The sequence below is a fragment of the Pan paniscus genome, chromosome 14 (genome assembly GCF_029289425.2).
Source record: "Pan paniscus chromosome 14, NHGRI_mPanPan1-v2.0_pri, whole genome shotgun sequence".
Taxonomy (NCBI): domain Eukaryota; kingdom Metazoa; phylum Chordata; class Mammalia; order Primates; family Hominidae; genus Pan; species Pan paniscus.
Window position 1 is genome coordinate 35756020 of NC_073263.2, and position 13056 is coordinate 35769075.

General features: G+C 35.7%; 1 protein-coding gene across 6 annotated transcripts in view; it reads right to left on the minus strand.

The window, feature by feature from the left end:
- CCDC169 (coiled-coil domain containing 169) overlaps positions 1 to 13056 on the minus strand; it is a 95932-nt gene that overhangs the window by 29884 nt on the left and 52992 nt on the right. Inside the window, exon 8 of one of the 6 annotated variants that reach the window (XR_008954749.1) lies at positions 8656 to 8752. The exons of 4 other annotated variants lie outside the window; for them this stretch is intronic. Coding sequence is in view for 1 of the 2 variants with exons in the window: in XM_057299656.1 (XP_057155639.1) it covers positions 12655 to 12700 (46 nt within the window). In the remaining variant the exon portion in view is untranslated. Of the gene's footprint in view, positions 1 to 8655; positions 8753 to 12543; positions 12701 to 13056 lie in introns of those variants that run through there. One more of the 6 variants, XM_057299656.1, reaches the window with a different exon arrangement.

A 13056-nucleotide genomic window follows, 5' to 3' on the forward strand; every position in this document is an offset into this window, starting at 1 on the left:
CCATGTTTTCTTGTCTCTTCTCATATATTGTAATTTTTTTTTGAAAACTGGATGTTTTAAAATATGTAACATGTAAGAACTTGTCATTTTCTCCTCATTAAAATGAAGGATAAAATTCTCTCCTCCATAAAAGTGATGACAAATTGGCAAATATGGTTAGAAGCAACTTTATCAAAACCCTGGAAATTAACGAAAGTGTTGCAACAATCCTGGAGAATTTATAAAATAACAACAACAGCAACAAACGGCTGAAACTTCGAACACTGAGCTTTGTAGCATTTTAACTTGCCCTATGCCTATCCACTGTTCCCCTGACTTTCATCCCCAGCTCCATGGTAGCCTTGAAAACCAACAGCGCACAATTGCAGTGAAAACTCAGTAGCCTGGTGGACACCATAAGAGGCGGAATAGGGTTGGAGCTCCTTTAACACCTATTTCATTCCAAGAGGAATTTCATTATTTAAACAGTCTGGTGATTACTTGAAAGACCACTTACAAAGCTATCTTTATTTGACCTGACATGGAGATGGTCCAGTGTAAATAGCCTTTTCCCTAGGGGCATTTGCTGGAACAATAAGAAACCACTGTTTAATTTCAGAGCTGCCAGAGGTAGTAGATAACAATTGAGGCAAAAAATAGGCTAACCAGGAAGCTTAAAAGGAAAAGCTGAGAGGCCAGGCTCAGTGGCTCTCACCTGTAATCCCAGCACTTTGGGAGGCTAAGGGAGGCAGGTGGATCACTTGAGGCCAGGAGTTTGAGACCAGCCTGGCCAGTATGATGAAACCCCACTTGTACTAAGAATACAAAAAAAGAAAAAAAAATTAGCCAGGCATGGTGCTGCATGCCTATAATCTCAGCTAGTTGGGAGGCTGAGACATGAGAATCACTTGAGCCTGAGGCAGAGGTTGCAGTGAGCCGAGATCAGCCTAGGCAACAGAGTGAGACTCTGTCTCTAAAAAAAAGGAAAAGCTGAGAAATGAGTGTTAATAAGCTCCATTATATTTCTTGGAATCTAGAAGCCCATACACATGTGTAACTGTGGGTATGCATAGGACTGTGTGCATACTCAGGAAAGGCCTGAAAAGGCCCTAAGCTCTTGCCTCTGGCTGACCTTGAGGCTCTGCACAAGCAGGAAGTAAAGAATAAGGTAGAGTTGTAATTTGCCTGGCCGACTGTTGAAGGCATGCTCCAACACACACACACAGAGCCCATCAGCAAAGGCTAGGAGATTTATTGATGCTAGGCATTTAAATAAATCTGTTCAATCATTAGCTGACCCCTAAGCTAACTCAGCAGAGACTTCAGTGTCCACCCCAACAAAGAATACAGATTTTACATAATTATTTTAGAAAAGTCACTAAACAAGCAGCTGCAAAAACAGTGACAACAACAAACCCTGGGGAGGGGAAAGAAACTAATATACAGAGTGGCCATGTTACATATTTTAAAACATCCAGTTTTCAAAAAAAAATTACAATATATGAGAAGAGACAAGAAAACATGGCTCTTATACAAGAAAAAAAGCAACAAATAAACACTTTCCCTGAGGAAGTCCAGATGTTAGACTTAATAGAGAAAGACTTTAAATCTACTATTTTAAATATGTTTAAAGAACTAAAGGAAATCATATCTATAGAGGAAATTATGAGAATGATGTCTCACCAAATCAAGAATACTAATAAGAGATAGAAATTATTTAAAAAGAACCAAATAGGCATTCTGGAGTTGAAAAAGAATATAAATGCAATGAAGAATTCACTAGAAGAGCTCAACGGCAGATTGGAGCAGACACAAGAGTCAATGAAGTTAAAGATTTGTCAATTAAGATCGTCTGGTTTGAGCAAGAGATAACAAAGAATAAAGCGAAGGAAATTAAAATATTTTCCCCCAAAATATATTTCTTTGACATATTTTAAAATGTCAGTCTCTTGGCCAGCAGGCAGAAATGGCCTTACAAAGCTGTCTTAAGTGGGAAAGTTTGCATTAATGTGGAGAATCTCCACTAACGCAGCTGTGCCACCTCCCCTTTCTATGCTTTTCCCCAGATCTAGGAGAGACTGAAAGTCTGACACATTTAAAAGTCTGAGAAGAAACATTTACCATCTATTCTCTCTGAGGGTGGCTTCATCTACATAAAAAGTCCACCTTTGTTCACCAAACCTTTTCTCCCTGCTCCCAAAACCTTTTTTAAAATCAGAATCTAAGCCCCCACTCTTTCTGTAACCTCAAAATGGTATATAAGTTTCTATAACTCATTGGGAAGTTGGGTCTTCATTCTGAAGACTCCCATGTATACATATTAAATAAATCTGTGTGCCTTTTCTCCTATTAATAAATATGATTCATGTCTGTGATTTTTAGCAAATTTCAGGGGCGAAGAGCCTATGGTGGCCCCCACTAAAGAAAACTGAACAGTCTCAGAGACCTGTAAAACACTATCAACTATACCAACATATGTATAATGAGTGTCCCAGAAGGAGAGGGGAAAGAAAAGGACAGATAGAATATTTGAAAAATAATAGCTAAAAATTTCCCAAATTTCATTAAAAATATTGATCTACAAATTTAAGAAGCCTAACAAATTCCAAGATGAATATCCAGACACATCATAATCAAACTATCAAAAGCCAATACAAACAGGGAATCTTGAAAGCAGCTAGAATGAAGCAACTCACTCTGTAAAAGGGATCTTCAATAGGAGTAACAACTGATTTCTCATCAGAAACTATGAAGGCCTGAAGACAGGGAGATGAAATATTTAAAGTGCTATAAGGAAAAAGACTTTCAACTAAGAATTCTATATGCAACAAAACTATCCTTCTAAAATAAAAGAAAAATTAAACATTTCCAGATAAGCAAAAACAGAAGGAATTAATCATCAGCAAACCTGCCCTATAAAAAAATAGTAGAGACTTTTGTGTTGAAATAAAAGGACATTTGATAGAAGTGTAAATTCACATGAAGAAATAAAGAAAACTGGCAAAGATAACTACATAGGTAAACATAAAAATAGGATAAATGTAGTTTTTGTTTGTAATTCTTCTTTTTAAATCTCCTAACTGATTAAGAAAATAACTGCATGAGCAATAATTGTAAATCTGTTGATGGAAACAAAATGTATAAACTTGTAATTTGTATGACAATAACAGCACAAAGAAGGTGAAGGGAATGGAGCTACATAGGAAAGAACTTTTGGTACACTATTGAAATTAAGTTGTTTTGAACCTAAAGTAGATTGTTATAAATTAATATCTTAATTGTAATTCCCAGGCAACCACTGAGACCAAGACCAGATGGCTTCGCTGGTAAATTCTACCACATATTAAATCATACATATATAAAACCAATCCTTCACACGCACTTCATAAAAATGAAATAGGAGAGGATACCTTCCAACTTATTTTATGAGGCAAATATTACTCTTATTTTCTTCTTTCTGCTTATTTGGGGTTTAGTTTGCTCCTCTTTTTCAAGTTTCTTAAGGTAAAAGATTTGATTTTTTATTTGAAATGATTTATTTAAAAATATATTTACAGCCATAAATTTCTCTCTAAGCACTAAACCTGATAAAGAAAATCTATGAACAAAATTTACAGCTAACATTATATTTAATGTAAAAACCAAAAGCTTTCTCTCTAAGATAAGGAACAAGTTAAGGATGTTCACTATTACCACTTCTATTCAACATTGTATAGGAGGTTCCAGCCAGGGCAATTAGGCAAGAAAAATAGATAAAAGGCATCCAAATTAGAAGAAAAAAAAAAGAAGTAAAACAATCTCTATTTAGGTGACATGTTCTTATATATAGAAAATACTAAGGCATACACATACACATACAGACACAGACACATACATGCATTTATGAGATCTAATAAGTTCCTCAGGGTTTCTGGATTTAAGATCAATATACAAAAATCAACTGTATTTCTAGACACCAGCAATATACAGTCCTAAAATGAAATTTAAAACTTAATTCTGTTTCAAACTGCATCAAAAAGAATACAGTATTAGGAATAAATTTAGCCAAAGAATTGCAAGATTTGTACACTAAAATCTATAAAATATCTATGAAAGAAATTAAAGAAGATCTAAATGAATAGAAAGAAATTCATGTTCTTGGATTAGAAGACTTAATATTGTTAAGATGGCAACACTACCCAAAGTGATCTACAGATTCAACATATTCTCTCCATCAAAACACCAGCTATATTTTGTGAAGAAATTGATAAGTGGATCCTAAATCCACATGGAAATAAAAGGGACTCTGAATAACCAAAACAATCTTGAAAAAGAACAATAAAATTGGAGTACTCACACTTCTTGATTTTAAACTCACTAAAAAGTTAGTCATCCAGACAGTATGGTATTGGCATAAGGATAGAGTTATAGATCAATGAAACACAACTGGGAGTCTAAGAGTAAACCCATATGTTACGGTCAATTGTTTTTTTACAAGAGTGCCAAGAGCATTTAATTGGCAAAGGATAGTGTCTTCAACCTATGGTGTTAGGACAACTGAATAAATACAGGCAAAAGAGTGAAATTGGACACCTACCTCACATCATATACAAAAATGAACTCAAAATGGGTGAAAAGGGAGCTAAAACTATAAAACTCTTAGAAGAAAACATAGGTTAGGCAATGACTTCTTATGTATGACACCTAACACACAAGCAAGCAAGAAAAAGTAGATGATGGTCTTTATCAAAATTGAGAACTTTTGTGTTTCTAAAGATATCATCAAGAAAATAAAAATACCATCCATAGAATGGGAAAAAATTATAAATCTTTTATCTGATAAGGTCTCATACTCAGAATATAAAATGCTCTCAATGCAATATAATAGAGACAAACAAACCAATTTAATAATAGGCAAAGGACTTGAATAGACATTTCTCCAAAGAAGATACAGTTGTCCCTCTACATCCAAGGGTGATTGGTTCCAGGACCCCCATGGATACCAAAATTCACAGATGCTCAAGTCCCTTACATAAAATGGTGTCATATTTCCATATAATGTACACACATAATCCAGTATACTTTAAATCATCTCTAGATTACTTAACATTAGATTACATTAACACAAAAGTAAATGCTACATAAATAGATGTTATACTTTGTTGGGTTTTTAAAAATTATTTATTATTATTGTATTATTATTATTATTATTTTCCCCAATTTTTTTTGATCCACAGTTGGTTGAATTCATGGATGCAGAATTTGTGGATATGGAAGGCTATCTGTATAGAAATGGCCAACAAGTACAAGAAAAGATGTTCAACATCATTAGTCATTAGGAAAGTGCAAATCAAAACCACAGTAAGATATCACTTCACATCCACTAGGATGGTTAAATTTTTTTAAATAAAGGACAACATGTGTTGATAAGGATGTGGAGAAATTGGAACCCTGATACACAGCTAATGGGAATATAAAATGGTACAGCCACTATAGAAAATAGCTTGGCAGTTCCTCAAAAAGATAAACAAAATGGAATTAACCCAGCAATTCCACTTCTAGGCACGCACCAAAGAGAATTAAAAATATTTGCACACAAAACTTGTACAGGGATGTTCATAGTAGCATTATTCATAATAGTGAAGAGGTGTAAACATGTAAATGTTCATCAGCTGATGATTCGGTAAATAAAATGTGGCATATCCAAAAACTGGAATATTACTCCGTCACAGAAAGGAATAAGGAATTCGTATATGTTCCAACATGGATGAACCATGAAAATGTTATATTAAGCAGCAGAAGGTAAACACCCAAGTTCACATATTGTATGCTCCCATTTACAGTTGGAAATGTGCCACATAACATTTCAGTCAGCAATGGACTGCATATATGACAGTATTCCTGTAAGATTATAATACTGTATTTGTACTGTACCTTTTCTATGTTTAGATACACAAATACTTACCATTGTGTTACAATTGTCAGAGTGTTCCCTACAGTAATATGCTGCACAGGTTTGTAACTTAGGAGCAAGAGGCTATACCATATAGCTAGGTGTGAAGTAGGCTCTACCATCTAGGTTTTTGTAAGCACACTCTGATGTTTGCACAATGACAAAATTGCCTTATGACACACTTCTCACAACATGTCCCCATCATTAAGGGACACATGACTGACTGTATATGAAATAACAAGACCAGAGAAAACCATAAAGACAGAAAGAAGATTAGTAATTGCCAGGAGTTTAGTGGAAGGGGGTTTGGGAACTAACTGCTCATTCATACAGGCTTTATTTTCGGGGTGATGAAAATGTTCTGGAATCAGTTAGTGGTGATGCTTGCATGACCCCATGAATATACGAAAAATCACTGAGTTGTACACTTTATTATTTTTATTTTAAAAAAGTTTTTAAATGGGGTCTGGCTCTGTTGCCCAAGCTGCAATGCAGTGGCACGAACATAGCTCACTGCAGCCTTCAACTCCTGGGCTCAAGTGATTGTCCTGCCTTGGCCTTCCAAAGTGCTAAGGATACAGAGCTGTAGGCTAAAAGGATAATTTTTTTGGTATGTGAATAATATCTCAATTAAAAAAATTTTTTAAATGTGCTTTGGGAATAATCCATTTCCTGTTAAAATTTTCTTTAGTTTATTAATCATGTTTAAAAATGATTTCTTCTGGTGAAATATGGAATTAACCACAATCATTCAATTATTATGTCTAATTAATATAGCTCATTATAGATATTTATTATTTATAGTACTAAATGATTTTCTATTACATTAAGGATGTTTTGAGTAGCTTCCAAAATATGGCCCATTTCTAAAAGATCTAACTAACATGATGACACAAATGTCTGAATAATAACTAACTAATGACACTAATGATGAAGCTGAGGTACTTCACTGGTAAAAGATATTTAATCACTGTCTTTTAGAGCAGTGTTTTCCAAACTGCAGAATGCAACTCATTAGTGGATTGATTTACTGAATTACAATAGCAATATAAAAATAACAGAAAAGGAAACAGAACAGAAGAGGAAAAAGAACATATATTAATAAAAAGAACAGAAAAGGGGCCAGGTGCAGTGATTCATGCCTGTAATCCCAGCACTTTAGGAGGCCAAGGTGGGAGATTGCTTGAGCCCAGGAGATTAATACCAGCCTGAAAAAACATGGCAAGACCCTGTCCATATTCTCTACAGAAAATCAAAAAATTAGCTGGACATGGTGGCTCATGCCTATAGTCCTAGCTACTCAGGAGGCTGAGGCAGGGGGGTCTCTTGAGCCTGGAAGTTTAGGGTTACAGTGAGCAATCATTGTACCACTGCACTGTAGCTGGGGCAACAGCACAAGACCTGTCTCTTTAAAAAAAAGAAAAAAAAAAAAAACAGAAAAAGAAGTATCAATATGCATCACACATAGTAAGAGAAAATATTCTTTCATAAACTGTAAAATATGTAAATATATATGTGGGTATAGGGATCACAATATGGTGTCAGTCATGGTCAACAAAGTTTGGAAACCATTCTATGCTCCTGAGTATTATGATTTTTAAATAAATAATAGTGGTTAAGCCTCCTGCAAGTTTATGTTATTAATAGCAAAACAGACACTTGCAGTTCCAAATTATTGTCATATGTATTTTTCTGTCCTCACAAATCAATACATTGTTACTCTGCTGATTCTTTATATTCAGTAAAGCACCATAGTAATGATAATAGTTAATGTTTATTGAATTAGGGATTTTTAAAAATAATCTCTAATTCTCATACCAATCATTCATTTTGGGTTTCATCTCTTCATCTTATGGGGGAGAAAATGGAATCTGAGAGTGGTTACTTATATAAAGTCACATTAAATAATAAGAAATGGAGGCAAAAATTGATTGGTCTCTCTGCTCCAAAGTCAGTGCCGATTTTCATTTACACTTGTCCCCCCTTTATCCATGGTTTTACTTTCCACAGTTTCAGTTTCCTGTGGTCAGCCATGGTCCCAAAATAGGTGATTACGGTACAATAAGCTATTTTGAGAGAGAGAGAGACACCACATTCATATAACTTTTATTACAGTATGCTGTTATAATTAAGTTGTATTATTAGTTACTGCTAATCTCTTCCTATGCCTAAATTGTAAATTTAATTTTATCATAGATATCTATGTATGTAAAAAAACTTAGCATACACAGGGTGCAGTACTATCCATGGTTTTGGTATCCACTGGTGGTCTTTGGAATGTATCTCTCTTGGGTAAGAGAGGACTACTGTACCACCTTGCTTCTCACTATTTTTTTAAACACTGTACTGTATTAGTTACACAGTATTTATACTGCTATTATGACTTAAGAATTTCCATAGTCTATCTGGACTATCTCTTGACTTTTCTCTTTTAATATAAAATTATTTAAAATAATTATAAAGTATACATATTCTTATATAAAACCTAAGAGGCATAAATATAAATCATCCACAATTTCACTAACCTATTTTGTACTATAATTTTTGTTTACTATTATAGGTAAGCATTTTTCTATGTCAGCTATGTACTCTCCTAGAATGTAATTTTTGCAACTTCCTAATATCAACAGAGTTATTGACTTACTCTTTTAATGTTGGATATTTTGGTTGTGTTATCTCTACTGTAGCTGCTTTTTAAAAAAATCAGAATCAGAAGGATGCGCCCCTAACAATCTGTCTCTTACCAAGTCCTAGTATCAATTTCCCTCAGGTTCTTTTGCTCCAGGGTACCAATGGCTCCTTGGTTATTTTCTTCCTTTAGGGCTTTTAGTCACTTTAAAACTGTTCATAAGCAGAAAAAAATGAGGTTTCACACTAAAGAAAAAAATAAACTTTAGTTTTCTATTTTTAGGAACTATTCCTGTGGTATCAGTTTTGAGCTCCTTGCTTTCGGAAATATGATTTTTCATAGTTAATACACACCATGGGCGACAGTCAATAAAGTTACCTATTGACTTGTCTAGACTTTTTTGGCAACTTACGAAACTTATACTAAAAAGACTGTTTCTCATATTTAATCTTAAAGAGACTTTTGTCCAATTGATATATGTAAAGATCTCTAGAATACATCCTTCAACAGCAGTATAGATATCTTGTTCATTTGTGGTCATAATACATAGTATTATGTCTACACAGTAGGACTATAATAGCTAATATTAAATCTACATAGTCTACATAGTAGGACTATAATAGTTAATATTAAATCAGGCACTATCCCTTTCTGCTAGATTTTTAAAAGAGAATTTAACATTCATATGGGTATTTTCTAATGTTCTGATTTGTTCTGAATGTTAGGAAAAATGGGTAAGTCAATATTTTAATATTAGTACATATGAGAATATCAACCAAAGCAAACATTAAAAGCCATGGAGACTTGATTAAAAGTTCACAAATCATAAATGTACCAATCCATAAATTATAATAAAGCAAATACTGATGTAACCACCACTTAGGTCAAGCACTAGAATATTATCATCATACTGGAAGACGCCATCATGTCGCTCACAATTATTATTCACTTCTTCCTTTCCATTGGTATTAATAATTACTAGCCTGTGTTCTGACATCACAGTTTACTTTTGTCTGTCTTTGAACTTTAAATGAATGGGATCACATTGTACATATTCTTTTATTTCTGACCTACTTCACTCATTACTGAGAATTATCCATAATGTTGTATGAGTTATAGTTTGTTTTTATTGCTGTTATTTTCATATATGTATATATAATTTTCATCCATTCCATTACTGATGGACATTTAAGCTGTATTCAGTTTTGAACTGTCAAGAATAAAGCTGCTATGAACATTCTTGTTCTTTTGGTGTAAATGTATGCACCATTCTATTTGATATATTACTGGAATTGTTGGGTTATACAGAAGGTATATGATCAGCTAAATAGAGAAAATAATGCTAAAATGTATTTGATATGGTTTGGCCCTTTGTCCCCAACACAAATCTCATGTTGAATTGTAATCCCTGGTGCTGGGGGAGTGACCCAGTGGGAGATAATTTGATCCTGGGGGCGGACCTCCCCCTTAGTGTCCTGGTGATAGTGGGTTCTCACGAAATCTGGTTGTTTGAAAATGTGTAGCACTTCCCCATTCACTCTCTCTTCTGCTCTGCCATGTGAAGAAGGCGCTTGCTTCCCCTTCGCCCTTCCACCATGGTTGTAACTTTCCTGAGGCCTCCCCAAACATGTTTCCTACACAGCTTGCGGGACTGTGATTCAATTAAACTTCTTTTCTTCATAAATTACCCAGTCTCAGGTAGTTCTTTATAGCAGTGTGAAAACAAACTAACACAATATTCCAAAGTGGTTATATAAACGTATACTCCTACTAGCAATGTATGAGAATCCCCTATTCCTCCACATCCTTGACAACACTTGGAATCATCAATCTTCAGAATTTGTGGCTGTATCTTGTAATTTTAATTTGCATTCTGCTGATGAGTAATGGTGTTGAGTCTCTCTTCACATGTCCTTTGGCCATTTGGATATCCCATTCTGTGAGGTGCCTAATACCGTGACGTCCTTTAAAGACTCAAATTTGAGTCATCAACAAAAGGAGGATACTAACTTCCAGAGTTAAGCCAGTAAGAAAAACAATATTTTGAGGTAGTACCAATTATATATACCTAATTTGGATGATTAGAGAGATATTTCTATGTTTCTATTAGATGAGTGATTTGCATTGTTTATAGTTTCAGAGAATGAACGGGTTTTTTTTTCCATTTGACCATTTATTTAGTCATAAATTCATTCAAAAATTATTAAACACCAATTTATGCCAGGCACTCTATTCAACATTAAGTTTCATCAGAGATGGAAGTGATTGATCTGGGATCAAGCACAAGCAGTGCTGGAGGGCACAAAGCAGCTGAATGGGCAGGTATACCAGACCATGCCACCTACCTCGATGCACCAGCACCTTAAGCTCAGTTCAGACCTGTGGTGTGGAGGGCCTCACAGACAACCTGATCTCAGCCTGATTCATAGCTGCTGCTACATAAGGGGGTGGGGAGGAATGAGTTTGGCACCCAGGTGATCTACTTGGTTGTCCTTTGGTAGTAACTTGCCCAATTCTGACAGTAAGTGGACAAGTATCTTAGCCATGACTTGGAAAGGACATGATAAACAGAAGTTCAGATTCCCCAGGGATAAGAGTCTGGGTCATCCTGCCAGAGGAAGAAAAGGCCCATACTTGAGTCATGGATAAATCAGCTTGGTACATGGGACTGCAGCTGCGCTGTAGCCCTACTCCCTCTGCCCAAACCTGGTTCCTAGCTTTCCCCCACAGGTGTTGATCCTAAGAACTCTCGCTAATAAACTTTCTGGCCAGGTGCAGTGGCTCATGCCTGTAATCTCAGCACTTTGGGAGGCCAAGGCGGGAGGATCTTTTGAGGTCAGGAGTTCGAGACCAGCCTGGCCAACATGGCGAAACCCTGTCTCTACTAAAAGTACAAAAATTAGCCAGGAATGGTGGCACACACCTGTAATCTCAGCTATTTGGGAGGCTGAGGCAGAATAATAATTTGAATCCAGGAGGCAGAAGTTGCAGTGAGCAGAGATTGCACCACTGCACTTCAACCTGGGTGACAGAGCAAGACTCCATCTCAAAATAAATACATAAATACATAAGGCCAGGCGCGGTGGCTCATGCCTGTAATCCCAGCACCTTGGGAGGCCAAGGCAGGCGGATCACCTGAGGTCAGAAGTTCGAGACCAGCCTGATCAACATGAAGAAACCCCGTCTCTACTGAAAATACAAAATTAGCCAGGCACGGTGGCATGTGTCTGTAATCCCAGCTACTCGGGAGGCTGAGGCAGGAGAATCACTTGAACCCAGGAGGCAGAGGTTGCAGTGAGCCAAGATCGCGCCATGGCACTACAGCCTGGGAAACAAGAGCTAAACTCCATCTCAATAAATAAATAAATAAGTAAAATAAACTTCCTACATGCTGATTCCTATTTCAGAGTCTACTCCCTGAGAGATCCAACTCCCAGTAATATTCAATGGAAAACCAAACTGCCCTCGTAGACCTATATTCTGGTGACATACATATGTGTATGTGCTAACATATGATTAGAATAAAGAAGTTTAACTTTCATTTTCGAAATATTCCCCTCTTCACTATTTAAGCAAATTTGAATAACAGAGGTAATATATTTTTAGAACAGATATGAATTGGAAAATAAACCTGAACTGCAAGATATTAATAAAAATATTTAGGGTGGTTGTGCAGAAAAGTCAACATAGCAGGCTTTAGGCTACTGTCTTTGGAAAAGCCCGCTTGCGAGGTTGGCCCTTGGCTGGTATCTGGAAACTTACTGGTAAACAGTTCCCTACACAGATATAAACCTTTTCCCAAATGAAAAGAATGATTCACTGTGCCTATGCTGTTTGTACAAACAATGTGGTTTATATTGAACACCTGTTTTCCTTCTGGGAGTCTGGAATTTTGGTGCATGCCAAGCAGAAGAAGCCTATGTGATCTGCTCCCAATAGAAACATTAGATGCTAAGTATCTAATGAGCTTCTCTGGTAGATAAAACTTCATGTACTGTCATACCTGTTGTTGCAATTTTTTGCTGGAGGAATTAAGTATTTCTTATGTGACCCTAACTTGGAGAAAACTTTCGGAAGCTTGAGCCTAGTTTTCTGAGAATTCATCCCATGTGCCTTATGCCTTTGTTGATTTTGCTTTGTATTCCTTAGCTATAAATTCCCTGTGAGGTACATGGATTAGAGAAAGAAAGAAAAAAAGAAAGAGAGAGAGGAAGGAAAGAAGGAAGGAAGGAAGGAAGGGAGGAAGGAAATATATATTAGCCATAAGTACAAATATATGCCAATCCTTATGAATTCTTCTAGTGCATCATTGAATATGGCAGTGGTCTTGGTGACTCTGACAGTATAGAATTCTTCTAGTGAACCACTGAATATGGATGGGAGTGGTCTTGGGGACTCTGACACAGTGGCGTAATAGTTTTTCCAGGGAAGTCCTTTGTCAGAATTTATTTTAATACTTAAACTACATTATATTTCCAATAATGAAAATGCATAAAGATAATAAATAATAATTTAA